The sequence below is a fragment of the Pan paniscus genome, chromosome 9 (genome assembly GCF_029289425.2).
Source record: "Pan paniscus chromosome 9, NHGRI_mPanPan1-v2.0_pri, whole genome shotgun sequence".
NCBI lineage: Eukaryota > Metazoa > Chordata > Mammalia > Primates > Hominidae > Pan > Pan paniscus.
The window spans coordinates 58,060,222-58,083,933 of NC_073258.2; the positions used below are offsets into that span (position 1 = coordinate 58,060,222).

Genomic DNA, 23,712 nt, shown 5'->3' on the forward strand with positions numbered 1-23,712 from the left:
GTGTGGATCGATAGACCCCTGTGAAGCAGAGAGAGCAAGGATTTTATTCTCTCTTTAAAAAATGAAGAAACAGACTCACAAAGGGAGCAGGACTAATCTGAGGACATAGAACTGGTTGCGGGCAAATCTGAGACTAATACGTAAACTCAATCTTTAGGCCCATGTTCAACCCACAGCACAGCTCTGTTCTGAAGAGTGGGTTGGTAGGATGGACAGCCTGCACTCACGCCCCAACCTTGCCATTCTCGAATTGTGTGAGTCTAGGCCAGTTCCCAAACCTCCTTTGGCTCAGTTTCTCCCCCATAAGATACCGAAAACAATGGTACCAACCTTATGAGAGTTATTGGGAAAACAATTGAAAGAAGTAAAGTCATCATTTAAAGTGCTTAGAACAAGGCCTGGAACACAGTAAATGCTCAATACATTTTACTTATTATCATAATCACGAACTGATGATGATGCTAGTAATTTTTAAACTTTCAGATATGTCCCCATCATTTGGGTCAGGTAGCTCTAGGTTAAAAAGTGAAGGTGATACAAAACTTTATTGTTTTCCCTAAATTTTTCCTGTAAGAAAAATAAAATTGCACTAACGACTGAGACCTATCAGATAATCATTATCTAAAAGAGTGTTGGTCTCTGGAGATAAAGGTCTACCATAAATTTTCTTTAATACATTTATGTGGATATTCAAGTTGCTGTATATAGAAAATTAGTATTTGAGCATAAAATTGGGTGTCAGGTGTGGGTTTGAGTTCACCACCTGTCACTGACTTGTTGACGACTTCAAGCCAGTCACTCTTCTGGGTTTTTCTGACCTCCCTCAACTCTGCAATAAATGTTTTGCAAAAGATGACCAGGCTGGAGGCACCCTAGAGATAGCAAATTAATATTAGATAAGTATTAAAATAATCTGTGGCCACAAGAATTCTAAGATTGATGGGGTTTGGGAGATGAGCCTATCCAGAACTTTTGCCAGGCAATGGGTCCTTTAAAAGTTGTATCTGTGAATTTTGAAATTTTTGGCTTCTAGAATTATTTTCATAGCTCTTTCTTTTTTTGTTTCTGACATTTCTCCTTTCTTACATCTGTACAACCCTGTTATAATTCTCATAACCTGGTCACTTTCCCAGTTGTCCTAGTTTCGAACCCATAATAGTCAATAAGCCAAGAGATATTTCTTTCCAACCTTGTGAGCTCCCCAGTATGATGCGGCAAGCTTGTAAACCAATACTAATGTTGTACATGAACACTCACACATGCACATACACACAGGGCCCTTAAACGAGACCTTTCCAACTGAGTACACACACGCTAATAAGCCCTGCCTTGTTTTGGGGGATCCACTAAGCAGCTCTCAGAAAATTCATCCTGAGAGCTAATCTAAGTGAACTATATTGTTCTACAATCTACATCTTCCGTGAAATAACCCTTTCTACACATTAAGCAACTGATGGCCTGGAAAGCACTTTGTAAATTATACCAGTATCTGGTAACACAGATCCATATAGATGACCAAGTTCCCCCAAACAAAACCAGAGCTCACTCAACACCTGAAATAATTCTGGTGGTTTACAAGGCAACAGTTAGGCGCATGTATCTCTCCCCTGCACTCTCCTCTCCTTCCCCCTCCCCTGAAAAAAATCTAATTCTGAATTCCATAACAGCTTTAGGACAGTTTACAAGTCATTATTCATCTTTCACTTCTGCAGAAAACAACAAAAAAATTTCATAAACTTTTTAAAGGTTTTATTTGCTGGTTCATTGTTTTGGGGTTTTAATTCTGGACAATTAAATGTATTAATAAAAGAGATGTATACAAAATTAATAAAATAAATTATTAATTATGTTCATCTGTATTCCCTTTCCCCTGAAAGAGCTAATTTACTCTTTGAATATTTATTTCATAGTCCCAGTTGGTGAAAGATTTCCAAGAATTGTGGAACATCGCAGGGGCTATGAACATGTTCCATGCCAACCTGGGGTTCTTCTTTCTTCACTTTGTCCAGATCTTAATTTTGGAAGTGCTGGCGTGGCTAATAGTGTATCATTTTGGCAGTGGCTGGCCTGTTACTATGTTCATTTCTTTTCTTCTCACAATTTCTCAGGCAAGCAGGTATACTAAGCCCAGGCAGCGTCCTCATAGAAAGGCTCAGAATTTCTTCTTCTCTCTTTAGATTGGTGTCAGCTGCTGCCTGACACTTCTTGGCAAGGTACTCATCAATGTCAGGCACTTACCAGCAAGTGACCAAGCTTCATTGGGCTTTGGTTCTCTCCTCTCTAAAGTGAGGATAATAATGAATGTGGAATTATTCTGAGAAGGACTAATCAGGCAAATGTGTAAAATATAAAGCACAGTGTCTGGCCTATGGTAAATGTTTAATTAGTGACAATTGCTGCTGTTTGCCCTGTTTTATGCCCACCATCTCAGTGATTGAAGTTCTGTCCTTAGCCATGCCACACACATATTTATCTTTCATTCTTTAATCAATCAACATTTATCAATGCATCAGACCATGAATTCTTCAAGGGCAGATGTGATATCCTATGTGAGAATCAGAACGTGTGAGTTCCTCCATAAATGACAAATAGCAACTGACACTTAGCAGGGCATTTGATAAATCTTTGTTGAATGAAGTATGAATCTCTGAACATAGCCTTCTATGAGCGTGATACCATGTTGTCGATACAAAGGAGAAGTCAACATGCTCCCTGCTCCTGAGAAAGAAGTCGTCTAGTGGAGGAAATAGTCCTTCACGAACAGCTTAACACACTGCCTGGCACAAATCAATGATATTAATCCCAAGAAGAGGAACAAGCATTACTGTCAGAGCAGAAAGGAGCATTTAATTCTCATTAGAATCATTGGAAAAGGTTTTGTAGAGAATTAACTGCAATGTGTTTCGAGGTTCCAGAATTCTGGATGCTGATTCTTTTCCTTAAATCCTCTTGTTTAATTTCTTGAAAAGTGACTTTTGGAAGCAAGAAAGGAAACAAATATTTGTTTAGTGCTTAGCATACGCTGGGCACTTTACATATAGGTATGTAGCACAATAACCCCGTGAGTTAGGTATTAGTGTCCCCTTCTATCAGATGAAGAACTGAAGGTGAGAGCTATCGAGTAACTTGCCCAGAGTCGTGAAGCTCGTTAGTGGTGAAGAACAGTTTAGAATTCAAATCTGTCTGACACCAAAGACCATGGTCTTTGCACTCCATACTGGAAACCTTTGAAAGTGACAAGGAGAGCATTCCAGGCTGATACAACAAAGGCATAAATGTTGGAAAGAACAGGCAGGATATGTATGGGAAATAGAAACTAATTTTGGCTGGAGGTCGAACAAGATCACCCACTTTTCCCAAATAAGGTTGTGAATCTACTATGGGACTTGTTGATTGATTTCTTGTTAGGGTCCCAATTTCTCTAACAGTAACTTCCTCTCTCCTAGGCTCAGAGCTCATTTTTGCAGCATGACGCGGGGCACCTTTCCATATTTAGGAAGTCCAAGTGGAACCACGTGGTGCATAAATTTGTGATGTGCCATCTCAAGGTATGGGACGTCAGGGAGCATGAGGGGGATTCCTGAACATGAGTCCCTAAGGAGTGGTTCCCATGTTTGTACATTGATATCAGTAAAAAATATTTATGATACCCCACAAATAAATGTAAGTGTACTAACAAGGTAGATAATATGTACTAATATATAATACAACACTATAAAATATGTGCTGAAATGAGAATTTTAAAGTAAATTTTTTGTGAGGATTTATTTAGTTCTATTTAAGAAGCTCTTACATTTTGTATTACCCTGGTAGACTCTTTGGCTAAATCCCTGGCACCCCCCTGCCCTAAGGAACCACCTCACAGAAGAAAGTGTGTGCCTTGAAAAATGAAGATGTGCATTGTGAAATCATAAGTGGGAATATTCTTAGAAGGGATTTTGGGCAAGGAGGAGGCAGCTATGAAGAAATAAAGGAAAAGATGCAAAACAGATACTAGTGAACAGAAAGACTAGTCAGGAAAAGCCAGATGGCTCTGTTCAAGAGTGGAGGATTGCAAAATCCAGACTGCTGGAAAAAGCAGGTAGTGATATGACAGCTGGTCTTATCCCCTCTTACTTGGGCTCCAGGAAGCAGGTACACTGTCCTATGCACCACTGCAGTGCAGCACCTAGGAGAGTGCTTGGTGCATGGTGGCGGGGGGGAGCCTTCAATAAGCTTTTGTTGAAGGAAGGAATGAAAGAAAGAAAGAAAGAATGAGTGAATGAATGAACCAGTTAACAGTGCAGGACTTCCAAGCGTGGCTTCCAGGCCTGGCTCTGACAGTGCTCATTGTGAGGTCTTTAGTAAATCACATTCTATCTCTGGTCCTCAGTGTTCCCATCAGTAGTACTAGGAGTTAAACTAGATCTCTGCTTTTCTAGAACTTTCTAGGGTTTGGTGACTATGTACTGTGGCCTAGAAGGGAAGCAAATGTCTCTGAGCCTTCCACCAAACCAAATCCTTGCATTCAAACCGGGATCCCTTAGGAAAAACCTATGGGCACTGACTCAGAGCCTATTAGTTCTTCCCTAACACAGTGATTTTATATGTATATCTCCTTCTGGTTATCTGCTTCCCCAGCCCGTAGTGGCTTGGAAGTAGCCAACTAATAAAAGCATGAAGACAATGCTGGAGTCAGTCCCACAGAGAGCAGTGAGCAGTAACTACCTACAGCAAACAATAAGGAAACACAGATGGGGACTCACATTGTGTGAGCCTGACAAGTGCCAGGTTCGGAATTTGCCCCATTAGGCTATTTTCTCAAGTAATTCTAATGACGTGAGGACATAGCACTCCTAGTTTTCAGTTGAAATTCATGTTCAGAGGGGTTAAGCATTTAAGCCAATGGACATAAACTGGTCAGTGGAGAATTCATAGCATAGCACTAAATAATGCAGGCACTAGAGCAGAGCTGCTCAATGCTGGCTATCATTTGAAGCCACCTAAAGAAGTTATTTTTTAAAGTCCTAATGCTTAAGTACCATCTCTAGATATTCTAAATTCATCCCCAGTAGAGTTTAGACATCAGTATTTTTGGAAAGTTCCCCAGGTGATTCTAACCTACAAAAATGAACCTGCCTTCTGTGAGAATTCAGGCACTCATGAGCTGAGTCACTTTGAACAAATTACTTAATGATTTTGAACCTCAGTTTCTTCAACTGTAAAATGATGATAGATGATGGCTTCAACCTGATAAGGATGTTGTTAGGATTATACGCAATACTCATGTGTCATGCTCAACAAAGTGTCTGGCATACAGGAAATGCTTAATAATTGTTAATTGTTACTAATACTAGGAACAGTCTTTCCATAATCAAAATGAAGACTCAGAATCAATAAGAAAAATATTTAATCGTTGAAGTATTAAGAAGATGGAAATAAATCACATCATCACTGAGTTGCAAGGTACCTGGAATCATCTACTTTTATCTACCCTCTCTCCCACTGAGCAGTTTGAGCCTTAAGTCAATCAGATAACACAGAGTTGGATTTCGATTCATATTGGAGATGTGTCCCCCAAAATAGTTAGAATGAATAATAAGTTGTTATTTCATGTGATAGGTCACATTTGACCAGAAAATTCCTATGGGCATTCTATTCCACCCTCTCTTCACCAGTGTAAGATAGATTAGTCTGTTTCTGGATTCACTCAGAGATACTTAGCACAGAATAAAAGCAGAGGCAGTTTCTTCTGCTATTGTGAGTTTCAGGTAATAGACCATCCCATTTTTCCTCCTCTGTTCTGAGGAGTCAGAGGAAAGGTAAGACTCATCTGCCCTGGAGGTAGCTGGCAGTTGATTCAGTGCCAGTATGTGAAATATTTCAGATCAGCCCCACCCATGCTGGCACTTTAAAAAAAAAAAAATCACTGCTTTCCCATTGATCCTGATTTGTACACAGCTATTTCTATGTAAGTTGTGTCTCCAGAAACAATTTTGCACTAGTCAAAATGAATATAACCTTGATGACTTGTGAACTGAGTAAGAACATGGGAAATGGCTCTAAAAGCAAATCAAGTGTACTCTGCCTTTTTTTGCAGACAAAAACAGTGACTCATGAGCAAAATGAACATTGGCTTCAACTATGTGCAGGAGAGAAAACTACCTGTGGAAAGGCAAGGTGGGCAGGGAGGATGTGACAAAGAAAATTATAATATAAACAGCAACATCCCCGCCTTAGACATGCATCACAATTTTAAAGTTTAAAATTTAACTTCATGTCAATTACCTCCCCCCACCACCTCCTGGAAAAGACACCAATATGGAGATTCTTTAGAATTTTCATTCACCAACTGTGCAAAAATGTATATGTTCTGGTCTTTCCAGTGTTTGTACAATAAAAGAGCACTTCCCAAAATAAACCATGAAATGTTTGCATACATTTTGGACTACTGTGCAATACTAAAAACAAAGTGGACTCCTTGTAGCATATTTTTCATATTCATCAGTATGTGCATATAAAAAAACTAAGAGTCAAGTCTCATTATAGGGATAGTGGGACAGAACATTTGAAATTAAGATCTTCCTAGAAAATCTGGCCTATACTGATTCCATGATGACATCCTAAAACATTTTATTTTGGTAAGGAAAAGGAAAGTGTCAAGCATGTTATTTTCTGCAATCCTCTAAGAAGCCTCATCCATTTTACAGATGAGGAAATTGCTCAAGGTCACATACCTAAATAGATGGCCAAGCAGGGATTAAATTTAGGTAGGTTTCATTCCAAAGCCTGGGTTCATTCTTTTTTTTTTTAATACCCTAAGTTCTAGGGTACATGTGCACAATGTGCATGTTTGAAACATAGATATACATGTGCCATGATGGTTTGCTGCAACCATCAACTCATTATTTACATTAGGTATTTCTCCTAATGCTATTCCTCCCCCAGCCCCGCACCCCGCAACAGGCCCCAATGTGTGATATTCCCCGCCCTTTCTCTACCGCACTGAGAATAGACCTAATGTGGAAATGAGGAATGACAGGGTTGTTCCTGCCTAGAATTTGGCGAAGGGGCAGCCTATTTGGCATGCCGCTGATAATCCTCTCTTGCCTGTGGAGTACTTTCTTTCCCTTGTCTCTGGAAATAGTGGCTTCCAGAAAGATGGGCCAAGGGAAGACATTTATTTGGATCACACCCATAATTACTCTGACCATTATTCTAAGCTTTACCTGTTAAGATCTGCTTCCCGTCATATCATGGATCCAAACCGGACTCCCACATTACTACTCACCACAGATAGTCATTGGCTAAAAGAGTACAGTCAGCTGGCAGAAGAATCCAAACATTGGTTCTCAGGGGACTTAATTGAAAAGGAGAATCTCTCCTTATCATATTGTCCTTGTTCAGTTGTCTACTGCTCCCATTAGATTATATGTTTCCTAAGTGTGGAAACCCCATTTTATCATGTTTATATTTATGTTCCAAATGCCTAGCTCAGTAAGTATCTGACACCTAGGACATAATTCAAAATAAATAATGAATGTGTGAATAAATACACAATTGCAAGATTAAGTAGGTCATATGCAATTTAAAAAATCTTTTATCATTTTATTTTGTTTTTATTTATAATCGACACATAGTAATTGTATGTATTTATGAGCTACACTATGATGTTTCAATACATATGTACGTTGTGTAATGATCAAGTCAAGGTTATTAGGATATTCATCACTTTAAACATTTATCGTTTCTTTGTTGTAACATTCAATATCCTCTCTTCTAGCTATCTTGAAATATATAATACCTGATTGTTAGCTACAGTCACCCTACTGCAGTGGTCCTCAATCTTTCTGGCACCAGGGACTGGTTTCATGGAAGATAATTTTCCCATGGACCAGTGGATGGGGTGTGGTTTCAGGAGATTCAAGCACATTACATTTATTGTGCACTTTATTTCTATTATTATTACACTGTAATAATGAAATAATTATACAATTTACCATAATGTAGAATCAGTGGGAGCTCTGAGCTTGTTTTCCTGCAACTACTGGGTCCCATCTGGGGTGATGGGAGACAGTGACAGATCATCAGGCATTAGATTCTCATAAGGAGCATGTAACCTAGATCCCTCACATGTGCAGTTTACAATAGGATTTGTGCTCCTATGAGAATCTAATGCTGCAGCTGATCTCACAGGAGGCAGAGCTCAGGCTGTAATGAGAATGATGGGGAGTAGCTGTAAACATAGATGAAGCTTCCCTTGCTCGCCTGCCACTCACCTTCTGCTATGCAGCCCAGTTCCTAACAGGCCACAGACTGGCACTGGTTCGTGGCCCGGGGGCTGGGGACCCTTGCCCTATGTGTAATAGAACACCAAACCCATTTTTCCTGTCTAGCTGTAACTTTATACCCATCATATGCAATTTGATGGAAGAAACACAGAGCACTGATGGGGCCCTTGAAGGGGGGACAGAAATTGTTAAGTATAGTTTGTGACATGTTGAGGCTTGAGTATCATGAAATATCCAAATATATATATATATACACACACACACACATACACACACACACATACATACACACACATACACATATATATATCACATATATATCACATATATATCATATATATATGATATTTCATGATACTCAAGCTCAATGTGTCACAAACTACACTTAACAATTTCTGTCCCCCCCTTCTGGGTGGGGGGTAGAGAGAGAGAGAGAGATCTAAATATATATATATATATTTGGAAAGTCCCCATTCAGGCATAAGATTCAGGATAGAGAGTCAGGCTGGAGGACTGCAAGTTTAGGGAGTGTTAACTGGGGATGCGATGGGGGTTGCTAAGAAACAACTGCAAAGAAGACTATGGAAAGACAATGCTAATGCTTACAGGTTTTCAAACAAAGAGCCATCCCCTTCTACTATAGATGTATGATATCCAGACCAGCATTCTCCAACAGAAATATAATGCACCATATTAAAATGACATATGCATTTTAAATTTTTCAATAGTCATATTTAAAAGGTAAGTTTATTACTCCATATATATTCAAAACAGTATTATTTCAACATGTAATCAATGTAAAAATTATTGATGAAATATTTTACATTCCTTTTTTCATACTGAATCTTCAAAATCCAGTAAGTATTTTATACTTACAGCTTGTCTTTATTCAGTCGCTTTTCAAGTGCTCAATAGCCACATGTGCTAATGGCTATTGCATTGGACAGAGCGGACTAGAACATGTATAGACTGCTTGCTAAGCTATGTGAAATATGCAATAAAAACTACTACTGCTGCTCATTCTTCTGTAAATGATTAACATAAAGGAGGAAAAACTGAATATGCCAACATTTTACATACGTCACCTCATAACTCCCCAGACCACCCACGGAGGTAAATGTCCTTATGTTATTTACCGGAGATAGAACTGAGCCTCAAAGAGGTTGGGTGATTTGCCGAAACCATGCAGCAGTATTTATACATCCAGCATAGGTAACTAGGTTGATATGCCTCCAAATTCTTTGCTCTATTAAAATTTCAGACTTTCTATGATTAAAAAAGAAAAAAAACACAAAAACCTAATCAGAGGTGACTCAAGATTGGCATGTGCTAAAATCTTTTTATTCTCATTTATTTTTGTATGACAGCATTGAAGCCAGGACATGCAAGGATCTGAGCCAAGACCCCCAGGGAGATCACTTCAGATCCATGATTCTTTGAAACACTTTTCCCCAGAACTAATTAAAGTCTCGGAGCTAAGTCTTCTTTATATGTAAAATAGAAAAAATACTCTCTGCCCCAGCTACCTTCAGATTTATTTTAATGAAGATCAAATAAGAGAAGGATGGGAAAACATTTGTTTTCAACCAGCTTTTACGATTTTCCTTACCAAGACTTTTAGCCTAAAGTTGTGTTTCTGGATCAGAGAATTATTTCTTTGTAAGCTATGAGCGCCTCTGTCCGATGAGTCATGCTGTGGCTCAGCAGTGGAGGCAAGCTAGAGAAACTCAAATATCTTATTTTGACTTTGGGGATGCATGCAGAAAACTCTGACAGTGAAGGGTATTTCAGGAAAGAATTATTTCAAGTAACGAGCCCTCTCTTCTCCTCAGGGCCTGTCAGCAGACCGGTGGAATTACTGGCACTTTGAACAACACGTAAAGCCGAACATCTACCCCAAAGACCCAGATATTGACACGGGCCCACTTTTTCTCCTTGGAGATTCACAACCTGTCAAGGTACACTTAGAAATCTTGAGCACCGAGGAAATGTTCCTGGAAGTGGTTCCTGGAAAGGCCTACAGCCTTGCCTTGGAAAGATCAAGCTGGAAATTCTGGCTTCACACACAATCTGAGAACATCTCTCCTTCTTTTAGGTTCAAAATACAGATTTGAAATAACTGAATCTGGGGCTGTAAGAATACAAGGCGATTTAGAGCCGTAACCATTAAGTCTATGACCTTACAGATCATCCAGTCCAACCTCCCACGGCAGGAAATATGGAAATCCACGTTACTCTGAGCAATCCCAGTGACAGATGGGTCCCTGCCCAGTGCCTGTCATTTCCTCTGAGGCAACACAAGCCAATGTTAGATCGTGGAACCAGATGACTGGAGTTGCAATGACTGTCTGAGGTTTAAACAGGGCATGGAGAAACATTCACTGAGAGAATATAGGTCAATATATTCAATAAGCACTAGGTCACATACGTTCACATAGCTAGTTATCTCAACTAATTCTAGCCCAGTTAGAAAAGACTATGCTGTTATATTTAGTTCATGTTCATTTTGGTGCATTTACACATGAACTACAGCCCAAATGCCATGGAAGAGATCTAGAGGTCTCACCTCTAATTTGAGCTTCTTAAACAACAGAAAAAAGGAGGGGGAAAACCATCTTCAGAATTTCTCAGTTAATTATTACTTTTTAAAACTCCAACTTATTTCTGAGGGCTCTGTTCTGTTCCATTGATCTATATCTCTGTTTTGGTACCAGTACCATGCTGTTTTGGTTACTGTAGCCTTGTAGTATAGTTTGAAGTCAGGTAGTGTGATGCCTCCAGCTTTGTTCTTTTGGCTTAGAATTGACTTGGCGATGCGGGCTCTTTTTTGGTTCCATATGAACTTTAAAGTAGTTTTTTCCAATTCTGTGAAGAAAGTCATTGGTAGCTTGATGGGGATGGCATTGAATCTGTAAACTACCTTGGGCAGTATGGCCATTTTCACGATATTGATTCTTCCTACCCATGAGCATGGAATGTTCTTCCATTTGTTTGTATCCTCTTTTATTTCTTTGAGCAGTGGTTTGTAGTTCTCCTTGAAGAGGTCCTTCACATCCCTTGTAAGCTGGATTCCTAGGTATTTTATTCTCTTTGAAGCAATTGTGAATGGGAGTTCACTCATGATTTGGCTCTCTGTTTGTCTGTTGTTGGTGTATAAGAATGCTTGTGATTTTTGCACGTTGATTTTGTATCCTGAGACTTTGCTGAAGTTGCTTATCAGCTTAAGGAGATTTTGGGCTGAGACAATGGGGTTTTCTAGATATACAATCATGTCGTCTGCAAACAGGGACAATTTGACTTCCTCTTTTCCTAATTGAATACCCTTTATTTCCTACTCCTGCCTAATTGCCCTGGCCAGAACTTCCAACACTATGTTGAATAGGAGTGGTGAGAGAGGGCATCCCTGTCTTGTGCCAGTTTTCAAAGGGAATGCTTCCAGTTTTTGCCCATTCAGTATGATATTGGCTATGGGTTTGTCATAGATAGCTCTTATCATTTTGAAATACGTCCCATCAATACCTAATTTATTGAGAGTTTTTAGCATGAAGGGTTGTCGAATTTTGTCAAAGGCTTTTTCTGCATCTATTGAGATAATCATGAGCCCTCAGAAATAACGCCGCATACCTACAACTATCTGATCTTTGACAAACCTGAGAAAAACAAGCAATGGGGAAAGGATTCCCTATTTAATAAATGGTGCTGGGAAAACTGGCTAGCCATATGTAGAAAGCTGAAACTGGATCCCTTCCTTACACCTTATACAAAAATCAATTCAAGATGGATTAAAGATTTAAACGTTAGACCTAAAACCATAAAAACCCTAGAAGAAAACCTAGGCATTACCATTCAGGACATAGGCATGGGCAAGGACTTCATGTCTAAAACACCAAAAGCAATGGCAACAAAAGACAAAATTGACAAATGGGATCTAATTAAAATAAAGAGCTTCTGCACAGCAAAAGAAACTACCATCAGAGTGAACAGGCAACCTACAAAATGGGAGAAAATTTTCGCAACCTACTCATCTGACAAAGGGCTAATATCCAGAATCTACAATGAACTCAAACAAATTTACAAGAAAAAAACAAACAACCCCATCAAAAAGTGGGCGAAGGACATGAACAGACACTTCTCAAAAGAAGACATTTATGCATCCAAAAAACACATGAAAAAATGCTCATCATCACTGGCCATCAGAGAAATGCAAATCAAAACCACTATGAGATACCATCTCACACCAGTTAGAATGGCGATCATTAAAAAGTCAGGAAACTACAGGTGCTGGAGAGTATGTGGAGAAACAGGAACACTTTTACACTGTTGGTGGGACTGTAAACTAGTTCAACCATTGTGGAAGTCAGTGTGGCGATTCCTCAGGGATCTAGAACTAGAAATACCATTTGACCTTTGGGTATATACTGGGTATATACCCAAATGACTATAAATCATGCTGCTATAAAGACACATGCACACGTATGTTTATTGCGGCATTATTCACAATAGCAAAGACTTGGAACCAACCCAAATGTCCAACAATGATACACTGGATTAAGAATATGTGGCACATATACACCATGGAATACTATGCAGCCATAAAAAATGATGAGTTCATGTCCTTTGTAGGGACATGGATGAAATTGGAAATCATCATTCTCAGTAAACTATCGCAAGAACAAAAAACCAAACACCGCATATTCTCACTCACAGGTGGGAATTGAACAATGAGATCACATGGACACAGGAAGGAGAATATCACACTCTGGGGACTGTGGTGGGGTCGGGGGAGGGATAGCACTGGGAGATATACCTAATGCTAGATGACGAGTTAGTGGGTGCAGCGCACCAGCATGGCACATGTATACATATGTAACTAACCTGCACAATGTGCACATGTACCCTAAAACTTAAAGTATAATAAAAAAAAAAAACTCCAACTTAAAACCATCATGTAAAGGACAATGTCAATTACCGAGATTTTTAGGAGGGAGTATTTCTTAAGCATAGGAGATATAAGGATAACCAAAGAAAAGTGCCTCCCCTCAAATGAAGTACCTGAGAGTCAGGTACTTGGGAAGAGTTTGCTATCTCCTAGAAAAACTAGGAGTTTTATAAAAATAAAATGGTACAGCCTTCTCAGTTGTTGCCTGTCTGGTACATTAACCAAAACTTGTGCAACTTTTTGAAAGTAGTTTTTTTCATCTTTGGGAGACTCACCCTTTTCCCTAGCTGAAATAGAAAACAAGGTCTCTTGCTTTGAAAAAATTCTTGGTGCTGTGATCACAAATCAGTTGCTTTTGACAATGATTCCACAAGCACATTGGACTTCCCTGATGTTTGTGGGTTTCTATGATCATCATTAGAATTCTGAAGTATTGATTTCTCCAATTGTCCTCTCATATCTCCCCTTCCCCCTAGAGAGCAAGGGAGTTTATCTCAGGAAAGTTCATGAAGCAGCTTGAGTTCAGACATGCCTTCTATAGAGCTATTTTCAGCACACATGCTACCTCTTCACAAACAATAGAGGCTACCTCTCCAAGTTCTGAAGCTGCTCCTGGGACATCCCTAAAACCTTAGAGTTCTATATAACATAATTTCAAAGCCACTGCAGAAGACATTACTTACAATTATTTATTTAAACTCTAAAATTCAGTAGTTTCACATCAAAAACATTTCTAATCAGCCCTGGGCTTTTCCTTTCTTCCTTCTTTACTGTCTGCCTTTCTAATACTTTATTCAAATGTTAAGTTTCTTCAGCAAGCATTTATATTCTTCTATGTCCTGTGCTTATATGCTGGAAGACCGAATCCTCCTTTAAGGTGATACTCAAAATCTGTCCATTACTGTTTGTCCACTCCCACGCACTTCCAACTAGTCCCTTTACCGTGTTTCCTGTTCCTAAAATATTTAAAGGTTTAGGAATAACTGCAAATAGCTATTATTACTTTATCACTATGATATTTTTTGTAATTTTTGACAATAAGAGAAGGAAGGACCAACTATACAATCCAAATACAAGAAGAAATCTATTCATAGGAGGAAAGATATCAAAGGAAAGGAGAAAGCAAGAGTCAAACACTGCCCAGAGTTGTAACTGAAGGGCAAAAATACAGAGTGAGTATGAATTATCATTCGTTCGTTAATTCCTTCAATAAACATTTATTGAGTGTCTGCCAGATACTAGAGATATAATCATTACTTCTATCCTCCTTTCAAAGCATTTGCTTTGTGCCCTGAATATATGCCAGATTAACTAAGGAGACTCCTAGAAAATGAATCAAATTTTCAGTAGTGAATGTAATATTATAATTATATTATTATACTGTAATTATATAATGTATAATAGATATTATATGTGCTGTCATCATGTGCTAAAATAATAAATGATAGTGTGATTTCCATGATGAGAACACAAAGAAGAAAGATGAGACAGACAGGAGAGGCCACAACTATATCTTCTATCATATTACCATTTAGTATCTTTCGGATGAATGAATTTAAAAGAAAATTCTTGACTGTGATGAATGAATCATACATCTGTTGGATGAATGAATGAATATGGAGCAGAATCCTAAATGCCATAGTTGAAGAAGCACAAGAAAAACTCTGAAATGTCCCATTTCAGTGACCATTCCACCTCACATAAAAAGAAAAAAATTCAAAATGATTCCCATAAGAACAAAAAAAGATCACAATTCCTACAGTCAAATGGAATATTCCATTTGTGCCAGAATTACCCACATATAATTGAAGCAAAAAGATGCCACAATATTTCCTCCCATCCTGGTTCTGGTTCTTCTAGTTCCTCAGACTTGAAAGCCGATGAACACTGATCAGATGGCTCTTCCCATAAAGATTTTAGACATACACACATGCATGTGCACACACACACATACACACACACACATACACATGCACATGCATCCTCGAGTGTGATGACCAGAAGTATGGTCTCTTATTTTAGTTTTATTATCTCTCTATTCAGTACAGCAAGAAGAAAATCAAATACATCAACTATGAAAAGCAGCACCTGTACTTCTACAAAGGTGAGTCTCCCAGAGCCACATTCCTTGTATCCCATTTACTTGAAGCAAGTACTTGTCAAGGGAGAAGGCCGATTGGAATGCTCTCACAGAGACCAGCCCATGTCCTATTGCTACTGAGCAAAGCAGAATGTCTTATTTATACTCACTGGGGTGGAAATCGGCAAAGGGAAATGGAAAAGTAAACAGCCTTTTTAAAGGGCACCTCATCATTCTGAGAGTTGGATGGGGAAGGAAGGAGATACCCAACGAGGGAGGGAAGGCAGGCTGCCAGTCAAGGGGCCTGCATCTAGGACTGTCATTCTGGAAAGACCAAACATCTATCAAGAGAAAAGAATAATGGTGTTTGTGTAGGAAGGAAGTAGACATGGGGAAATAAATCTGAAGCATTTGCAGTGTGACACCGGAAATGGAGAGGCAGGGGAATAAAGGGCATGTGCAGTGCTCTTGTGTGGAAGAAAGCTGTCTGCTCCCATGACCTGCATACAGCTGTGGGAAGGCATGAGACATATATATCTGAGTGTGGGCATGTGGGTCAAGTTTGAAGGAAAATAAAGGTAGCTGAGTAAATCTGATACCAGTAAAAGAACATCATAAGCAAAGAGCCTTTGCTCTTAACCAGTATCAAACTCATAGCAGCTCACAAAAAAAAGAAACCCCCAAATCTGCCCAACTAAAACATACATCTGGGGGTTAAACCAAAATCAGGGAAGGAACCAAACATTTCCTGTAGTCCAGTTGTTCTCAACCCGAGCAATTTTGCCTCCCAGAGGCAGTCTAAAGACATTTTTTTGGTTATCGCAACAGAGGAAGGGGGAACGTATTGGCAGTCAGTGGATAGAAGCCAGGGATGCTGCTAAACATTCCGCGATGCAAAGGACAGCCCCTCATAAAAATAATCATCTCACCCAAATTGCCAGCAGTGCTGGGGTTGAGAAACACAGTTGCAGATGATCTGATTTGCCCACGTGTAGGCCACACACCTATCATGCCAGAGGAGGACAGCAGGGGGCAAATTTTTTGAAGTGTGAGATTGACCATCACTGCTGGCTCCTCCACAGTTGGAATTCAGCCTCCCCCATCCTGCACTCTCACCTGCCCCGCTTCTCTTGCATAACCTGAAAGAGGAATGAGGACATTGGTGCCCCATTTTTATTTATTTTTATTTATTTATTTTTTAATTATTATTATTATACTTTAAGTTTTAGGGTATATGTGCACAACGTGCAGGTTTGTTACATATGTATACATGTGCCATGTGCTGCACCCATTAACTCATCATTTAGCATTAGGTATCTCTCCTAATGTTATCCCTCCCCCCTACCCCCACCCCACAACAGTCCCCGGTGTGTGATGTTCCTCTTCCTGCGTCCATGTGTTCTCATTGGCACCCCATTTTTAAAAGGTAGCCGATTCCCAGCCTAACTAGATGTGTGTTTGCATAAGAAAATGCTGTTGGACTTTCTTCTGTGAACTTTCCTGAGAAACATGTGTTTACCTCCCCTGTCTGTAGTGGGGCAATATGCCCTTCCCTTATGAGAAATGAGGGAATGGTGTGAATTCACTGCAAAATGCCCACCTCACAAACCACACTGTCACCACCAAGAGCTGTTTTATTGTGGCCTTTCCCGGCAAATGCTAGCTTAACATCTCGGGTGCAAATGAGTCATACTCAAACTGTCAAAAAGAAACAAAACCAGACATTTGTTAAAGGCAGCAAGACAAATTATATTCAGGCAATTGCACTAGGGGAGAGAGACTTCACCATAAACTGAGCTTAATTCTCCTGACGCAAAAGTGAGAGAGAGGCTTTTAAATGCTGGAACATACTAAAGGAAAAGTACTGAAAGACACTGGGAGATGGGGTAGCGGGTGGAGGAGTTGGTTGATAAGATTTGTCCAGGCTGTCTGTGTCTGCTAACTGGTACTTATCAAAGTTTGGCTCCTATCCTCCCAAATAGACTGACAGATAACAGCCCCAGCCTTCTTGATGGCTAGATTTCAAAGGGATTGTTACCAGGCCCCTGAGAAATACATTTCTGGAGTATAGAAGCTACATCTCAAAGGAAGACACAAAGGATTTACAATTGTCAGTGTCCTAAAGTAAATGCTCCAAGAAAAAGGGGTGTCAGGTGCCTATAGTCAGATACTGGCCAGAATAAACAGTAAATTATTTTGGCAGCATTGAGCTTTCTCAGGTAAAAACATCAAGGATGCTGGGATTACCCCAGAGAGATGGCCTTGAGCTTTGAGAAACTATGCTAGTGTTTGTTCAAGTTTCTTAGTTTGGAGAGTGGATGAAATCATTTGTGCTGAGAGTCTGCAATTCTCGTAGGCCAAGGTTGAGGCCTAGTCAAGAAGAGGGCTCAGAGGATCCTAACTAAAGTTCGACCAGGGAGACAGCCTTTGTCAAAAGCCAAAGGATGTCCTTAAGGATCCTCTGTGCCTGGGAAGCCTCAATGATGCTGGGAGAGAGGCAGGTAAATAACTCTGACCAGGAAATGAGTATACCTTCTTTATCACTGACACCTCAACACACTGTAATGGGGCTAAATCCCAAAGATCCAGGGAGACTGAAGGACTCCAAGTACCTTGAAAAAACTTGAAAGCTGATAGCAGAAGCTCTTCAGGGATGCTTTCATCAAAAATGACTCAAATCTCCCAAGCTTTCCTCGCTTCTTTGAGGCAGCTTGAACCTGGAACTACTGACCAAATTCCTAGCCAAGCCTTTTAGACTTGAAATGCCCAGTGCAGTCCAGGATGAAGCTGTGGATCTCCACCTTGCATCTTTCCTTGGGGCCAGCATTCCAGGAATGCTGCATTAAGGAGATAGACTCCTGCTGACTTGCATTGGGGTCACATTTTTTAATTAAATATATTTACTGGATTTATTAAATAAATGTATTAAGTACATTATAAAAATACAACACAGTAATTACAAAACAGATGCTGGATCATCCTAATACCAAAAACTGGCAGAGACACAACAAAAAAAGAAAATTTTAGGACAATATCCCTGATGAACATCAGTGCGAAAATCCTTAGTAAAATACTGGCAAACCAAATCCAGCAGCACATCCAAAAGCTTATCCACCAAGATCAAGTCGGGATTCAAGGCTGGTTCAACATATGCAAATAAATAAATGTAATCCATCACATAAACAGAACCAATGACAAAAACCACGATTGTCTCAATAGTTGCAGAAAAGGCCTTTGATAAAATTCAACACTGCTTTATGCTAAAAACTCTCAATAATCTAGGTATTGATGGAAAGTATCTCAAAATAATAAGAGCTATTTATGACAAACCCACAGCCAATATCAATTTGAATGGGCAAAAGCTGGAAGTATTCCCGTTGAAAATTGGCACAAGACAACCTCTCTCACCACTCCTATTCAACATAGTATTGAAAGTTTCTGGCCAGGGCAATCAAGCGAAAGAAGGAATTCAAATTGGAAGAGAGGAAGTCAAAGTGTCTCTGTTTGAACATGACATGATTGTATATTTAGAAAACCCCATCATTTCAGCCCAAAATCTCCTTAAGCTGATCAGCAACTTCAGCAGTCTCAGGATACAAAATCAATGTACAAAAACCACAAGCATTCCTATACACCAATAACAGACAAACAGAAAGCCAAATCATGAGTGAACTTCCATTCACAATTGCTACAAAGATAATAAAATACCTAGGAATACAACTTACAAGGAACGTGAAGGATCATTTCAAGGAGAACTACAAAGCACTGCTCAAGGAAATAAAAGAGGACACAAACAAGTGTAAAAATATACCATGCTCATGAATAGGAAGAATCAATATCATGAAAATGGCCATACTGCCCAAAGTAATTTACAGATTCAACGGTATCATCATCAAGCTACCATTGACTTTCTTCACAAAATTAGAAAAAACTACTTTAAATTTTAAAAAAGCCCATATAGCCAAGACAATCCTCAGCAAAAAGAACAAAACTGAAGGCATCACACTACCTGACTTCAAACTATACTACAAGTATACCAAACTATACTATGGTAACCAAAACAGCATGGTACTGGTATGAAAACAGAGATATAGACCAATGGGACAGAACCGAGGCCTCAAAAATAATGCCACACATCTACAACTTTCTGATATTTGACAAACCTGACAAAAACAAGCAATGGGGAAATGATTCCCTATTTAATAAACGGTGTTGGGAAAACTGTCTAGCCATATGAAGAAAACTGAAACTGGACCCCTTCCTTACACCTTATACAAACATTAACTCAAGATGGATTAAAGACTTAAATGTAAGACCTAAAACCATAAAAACCCTAGAAGAAAACCTAGGCAATACCATTCAGGACATACCTAGGCAATACCATTTAGGACATAGGCATGGGCAAGGACTTCATGTCGAAAACACCAAAAGCAATGGCGACAAAAGCCAAAATTGACAAATGGGATCTAATTAAACTAAAGGGCTTCTGTACAGCAAAAGAAACTATCATCAGAGTGAAGAGGCAACCTACAGAATGGGAGAAAAATTTTGTAATCTATCCATCTGACAAGGGTCTAATATCCAGAATCTACAAGGAACTTAAACAAATTTACAAGAAAAAAACAAACAACCCCACCAAAAATTGGGCAAATGATATGAACAGACACTTCTCAAAAGAAGACATTTATGTGGCCAACAAACATATGAAAAAAAAAGCTCATCATCACTGGTCATTAGAGAAATGCAAATCAAAACCACAATATGATACCATCTCATGCCGGTTAGAATGACAATCATTAAAAAAGCAGGAAACAACAGATGCTGGAGAGGATGTGGAGAAATAGAAATGCTTTTATACTGTCGTTGGGAGTGTAAATTAGTTCAATCATTGTGGAAGACGGTGTGGTGATTCCTTAAGAATCTAGAACCAGAAATACCATTTGACCCAGCAATCCCATTACTGGGTATCTACCCAAAGGATTATATATCATTCTACTGTAAAGACACATGCACACATATGTTTATTGCAACACTATTCACAATAGCAAAGACTTGGAACCAACCCAAAAGCCCATTAATATTAGACTGGATAAAGAAAATGTGTCACATATTTACTGTGGAATACTATGCAGCCATAAAAAAGGATGAGTTCATGTCCTTTGCAGGCACATGGGTGAAGCTGAAAACCATCATTCTCAGCAAACTAACAGAGGAACAGAAAACCAAATACTGCATGTTCTCACTCATAAGTGGGAGATGAACAATGAGAACACATGGACACAGGAAGACGAACATCACATACCAGGGGCTGTTGGTGGGTTGGGGGTTAGGGGAGGGATAACATTAGGAGAACAACCTAATGTAGATGATGGGTTGATGGGTGCAGCAAACAACCATGGCACGTGTATACCTATGTAACAAGCCTTCACGTTCTGTACATGTATCCCAGAACTTAAAGTATAATTTTTAAAAAAAGATGCTGGAAAATATTTAGAGCAATGGGAAGATGGTCATTATATGTTTTCTTTTTAAAGATAGTGTAAAAAACAGTACTACAGGTAGCATAATACCAATTTTTAGAACATATGTTAATATACCTATATTCAAAATATTTATGGTAATATCTGGGTAGTAAGATTACTGGTGATTTTCCTTTTTTTTTTTTTTACTTTTATTTTAGTTTCAAGGGTACATGTGCAGGTTTGTTATACAGATAAATTGTGTGTCTCGGGAGGCATCACTACTCACAATAGCTAAGACATGGAATCAGCCTAAATGCATATCAGTGGTAGACTGCTTAGATAAAATGTGGTACGTATACACCATGGAATACTACACATCCATTCAAAAGAATAAGATAATGTCCTTTGAAGCAACATGGATGGAGATGGAGGCCATTATCCTAGGTGAACTAACGCAGGAACAGAAAACCAAACACTGCATGTTCTCACTTCTAAGTGGGAGCTAAACATTAAATACACATGAACACATTCTGTTTATTTATTCAGCATCATTTTTTGTTCTATTTCAGTTTGGCTCCCACTCTTCATGCCAGTATATCTCAAACTGCCACCCATGCAAGCGATGTACCTCCGAAGATATTGGGTGGTGAGTAATGTGGCTCATTCTCCGAAACTAGACCAAGTAGAAGAGGGAAAATGAAAATGCTGTGTCCTCTCCAGATACAGCTTCCTTGAATAACAGGGCATAAGATTTAGCCAGAACATGAAGGGATCCCAGGCCAATGAAGAGGAAATGAAATCATGTTCAGGGTGTATAACTTTCAAGTGCTTTTCTCTGCAGGACATCGCCTGGGTTAGCAGCTTTTACATCTGATATTTCATCACGTTTGGCCTTTACTATGGAATCTTCGGGACCATGTTGCTCATATATTTGGTCAAGTAAGAATACTATTTTATTCCAGTAATCCAGAAGATCCTCATCCTTTCCCTATCAGAGCTATTTGTCATTAGCTTTAAGAGAGATTAGATTATGACATCATGCCCCATTTCTTGCAGCTGAGGTGTTTTTAAGCAAATGTGAAAAAAAAAGTTGAAATAGTTGAATAAGACGAGCTCTTTGCAAAAAAAATTTGCCCAATCTCCATTTTTTACCCACTTCCTGGATTCCTAATTGAAGCATTTCGGTTGAACCCTAAGTCCTTAAAACTGTAATCTAGGTAGACATAGTAATCCCCACCAAAGAATGACAGGGAAGGATTTTTTTTAAGTTCTTTTATGACTAGAGGTTTTCCCAAAGCAAAACGACTTCCAACGCATTTTTGCTCGAATAGTCCTCTCCAATTTTCCAATGTAATCCTCCCTCATTCTGTTGCCACATTATTCTAAGTCCTAAATAATTGAATAATTGTAGCTACTATGCATCAGACACTTTGTTAAAGGCTTTACATGCATTATCTTATTTGATTTAATCCTCACGCAACTCTGCAGTGTAGATAGTATCATGGTCATTTTTCTGCTAAAGGAACTGAAGTTTAAGGAGATTAAATCATATGCCCAAGGGCATGTAAGAGCAAGTAAGAGCCAAGGCCAATGCCAAAACAGAACTTGAATCCACCTCTTATCTGAGGACAAAGCCTAGGCTGTCAACCAGTTTGCATATGCCCTTAAATTTCCCTAGTGGTTTTGATCTTTGCACTAGAGCTACAGAAAACTTTAGAGGCTCTGCTCCTATACATTTGGCAGTCATGTGGCTGAATGCTTAGAGTGTCATCTCTTGATATAAAGATCTTTCAAATAAGAAAAAGAAAGACCACCATTTTACTGGAAACTTTGAGTCTCTTTCATTTCCTCCAATGATCAACCAGCTCTACCAGGGGTTATGCAAGCCCAGTACTTGCTACTGAAACACCCCAAACAGTCATCACTCCCTCCTTTTATTCCTCCAAAAGGTTTCTTGAAAGTCCTTGGATTGTATATGTTACCCAGATGAGCCACGTAACAATGAGAATGAGCACAGAGGAGAACCGGGACTGGCTCACCACTCAGGTAATGATGGAGTTCCTGGGGGAGAATCTTTCAAACCACACTGACTTAGAACCAGGTCCCTCCCTTGACATGGGGATTATGGGGATTATAATTCAAGAAGAGATTTGAGTAGGAACACAGGCAAACTGTATCAATGGACAATTTGATGGGAAGAGGGCTAGGAAATGGGTGCTAGTTGACTTGTTGGGGAAGAAATTATAGGGGTGTGGAAAATGTTCCCAGTCCACCTTTGGGTGGGGCCACAGGACCCATCGAGTCATGAGTCATGCATGGGTCCAAGTGGGGACAGTCTGAAAAACATCTCAAAAAATTAATCTTAGGTTCTATAATAGTGATATTATCTACAAGCACAATTGGGAAAGTCACAAATCCTGTCACCTCTGGCCACATGACTCCTGAGCAGTAAAGAATTATAGAAACTATGCCTCCATCTTAGCAGAATTCAGGCCCCTCTCACAATCCTAACATTATGGCCTTTTTTTAGTTACACAAAAGCAGTTTAGTTTTGGGAACGGCTACTGTCATCCTTTCTTTAAGGTTAAACTACAAAATAAGTTCCTCCCAAAGGTAGCTTAGCCTACACCCAGGAATTACAAAGGACAGCTTGGAGATCAGAAGCAAGATGTAGTCAACTATGTCAGATTTTTCTTACTGTCATAATTTTGCAAAGGTGGTTTCAAATATTTTCTTTGTTTGACACTTGGGCTCATTTATAACTAATATAAGCTTTTTCTTTGCAGGTCTTGGCCACCTGTAATACTGAATAGTCCCTTTTCAATGACTGATTCACTGGGCACCTGAACTTCCAAATCGAGCACCAGTGAGTAACAAGAATAGTCCTTAGTAGAGCAAGTGCAGTCACTTATAACACCCCCAAATATAATCCAGATCAGGCCCTAGGCTCAAGGTCTCAGA

At 39.3% G+C, this 23,712-nt stretch overlaps 1 protein-coding gene across 1 annotated transcript in view; it reads left to right on the forward strand.

Annotated features, from left to right (window-relative positions):
- Positions 1-23,712, forward strand: part of LOC100973917 (putative fatty acid desaturase 2-like protein FADS2B) — a 37,420-nt gene that overhangs the window by 10,277 nt on the left and 3,431 nt on the right. Inside the window, 8 exon segments of the mRNA XM_034934152.3 lie at positions 1,911-2,116; positions 3,455-3,548; positions 10,103-10,228; positions 15,253-15,313; positions 21,321-21,397; positions 21,578-21,690; positions 22,701-22,797; positions 23,538-23,617. Of these exon segments, the coding sequence (XP_034790043.3) occupies positions 1,911-2,116; positions 3,455-3,548; positions 10,103-10,228; positions 15,253-15,313; positions 21,321-21,397; positions 21,578-21,690; positions 22,701-22,797; positions 23,538-23,617 (854 nt within the window).